The following is a 2052-nucleotide window of genomic DNA, read 5'->3' on the forward strand; positions in this document are numbered from 1 at the left end:
TATATATTATATATATAATTTGTTGAAACTCTACATTATGTATACATTTTATATTATAAAATTATTTTATGTATAAATATTATATATCATGATATATATAACTATATATACACACTATATATATATACTCACACATAGATATATATTAAACTTGTTTTCTCTCTGCTATGGTAAGTTTTGCATGCTGCCTACTTTATAATGTTTCTATTACATCTTAAAAGGAGTTGTATTTTATATTTCCTTAAATTTGAAAAAGTAATTACAATGAGATATCATCAATTGTTTATAAAAGGAATCAGGCCCCTAACCCTCTAGGAAGCAAGAAACAGGTCCTAGCCATGAAACTGATGATTACAGAACCTCTTTTTGTATATTCCTCCTAAGACAAAGGGCTTTTAAAATAAAGCAAAATCAAAATGGAGAAATCTCACCCATAGAGTTCTCAAAACTAGTTGGATAGTAACTGATTACTTCTTAGCATCTTCATAAAAATAAAATTATTTTATAACTTCACTACCAATGCATGTCTCATTAAATTCTGGTTATTTCACACACTGCATTATAAAAGGAAGCATTTAATTAAAGCCTGAAAGAAAAGGAGATTTTTTTTTTTATATCTGGCTCCTTATCCTATAATTGTGCACTAAGTCAGTATGTTTATAATTACAGACTTTCACCCAGTGTAGGTGGGCTCTGAGATTAAGTGAAATGAAAAGAGAAGGAATGTCTGAGTCTCTTTAGCAAAGAGAATCTTTTAAGAAAAGGGCTTGGCCACTGGACATGGTTTTTCTGATGGCATCTTTGACCTCCTTGTTCCTCAGGCAGTAGATAATAGGGTTGAGCATGGGAGTAAAGACTGCATATATGGCTGAGATCAGTTTGTTAGAATTGAATGATGCAATGGCCCGAGGTCGGACATACATGAAGATCACAGCTGTATAGAAGATGACCACCACTGTAAGGTGAGAGGCACAGGTGGAGAAGGCCTTCCGCTGTCCAGTGGCTGAGGGAATTTGCAGAACAGTAGAGACAATGAAGCCATAAGAAAGGACAGTGGCTGAAAGGGGAAACACAAGAATGAGAATGGCTAGCACAAAGTCTACCATCTCAGCCATAGAAAAGTCCATGCAGGCCAGTTTGAGGATAGGGGAAACATCACAGAAAAAATGGTTCAAGATATTATTGCCACAGAAAGTGACTTGGGAGATGAAGTATACCTTTGCCATGGAAATGGTGAAGCCACTCACCCAGGAACTGAGAGTCAGCTGCACACAAAATCCTGTGGTCATCATGGCTGGATAACGAAGAGGACAACATATAGCCATGTAACGGTCATAGGCCATGGCAGCCAAGAGCACACATTCAGTACAGGCAAGTGAGATGAAAAAATAGAGTTGGATCATGCATCCCAGGAAGGAGATGGTATTGGGATGAAGTAGGAATCCAGCCAACATCTTGGGGACTGTGACAGATACATACCAAGTCTCCAGAAAGGACATGGTACCCAGAAAATAGTACATGGGCTTGTGCAGGGACCCAGTGATCCATACAGTGAGAATGATGACCAAATTCTCCAATAGCACAAACAGATAGGTGATGAGGAAGAGGAAGAAAAGCAGAACCTGTAGCCATGGGGAAGAAGGGAAACCCACCAGGATGAATTCACTAATATGGGTGATATTTTCCTTTGACATGGCTAGGACACCAATAGACAAAGGATTTAATGAAAATAGCATGAGTGAGATCCACATTAGCAACAAGGTGCCCTCAGGCTACAGGTACTTTATCATTAAATTTAACACTGGTCCACAGTCTGGTCCTGGGGTGTGATCTGAGAGGCACGAGAGACCACAAGATCCTCTTCAGAAAATCAGACATTAGAACAGGACCTGAAAATAAATCCACCAAAGACACAAAGTTAAGAATCTCAAAGCAGAATCATGAGGTCAGATTCAGGATTTAGGCCTTCAGATCTGGGTCAGAAGGAAGTGTTCAGGTAAGGAGTAAATACTTTCCTTATCAGCATATTTTATAAGCAGCTATAAGGCAGGA

At 38.4% G+C, this 2052-nt stretch overlaps 1 protein-coding gene across 1 annotated transcript; it reads right to left on the reverse strand.

Moving 5' to 3' along the window:
• Positions 1–737: 737 nt before the first annotated feature.
• On the reverse strand, positions 738–1694 carry LOC131821822 (olfactory receptor 6B9). The gene has a single exon (XM_059158156.1). It carries the CDS (start codon positions 1692–1694, stop codon positions 738–740), a length of 957 nt encoding a protein of 318 aa, XP_059014139.1.
• Between the last annotated feature and the right edge of the window lie 358 nt (positions 1695–2052).

Source organism: Mustela lutreola, chromosome 1 (assembly GCF_030435805.1).
Source record: "Mustela lutreola isolate mMusLut2 chromosome 1, mMusLut2.pri, whole genome shotgun sequence".
In the NCBI taxonomy this organism is placed as follows: Eukaryota; Metazoa; Chordata; class Mammalia; order Carnivora; family Mustelidae; genus Mustela; species Mustela lutreola.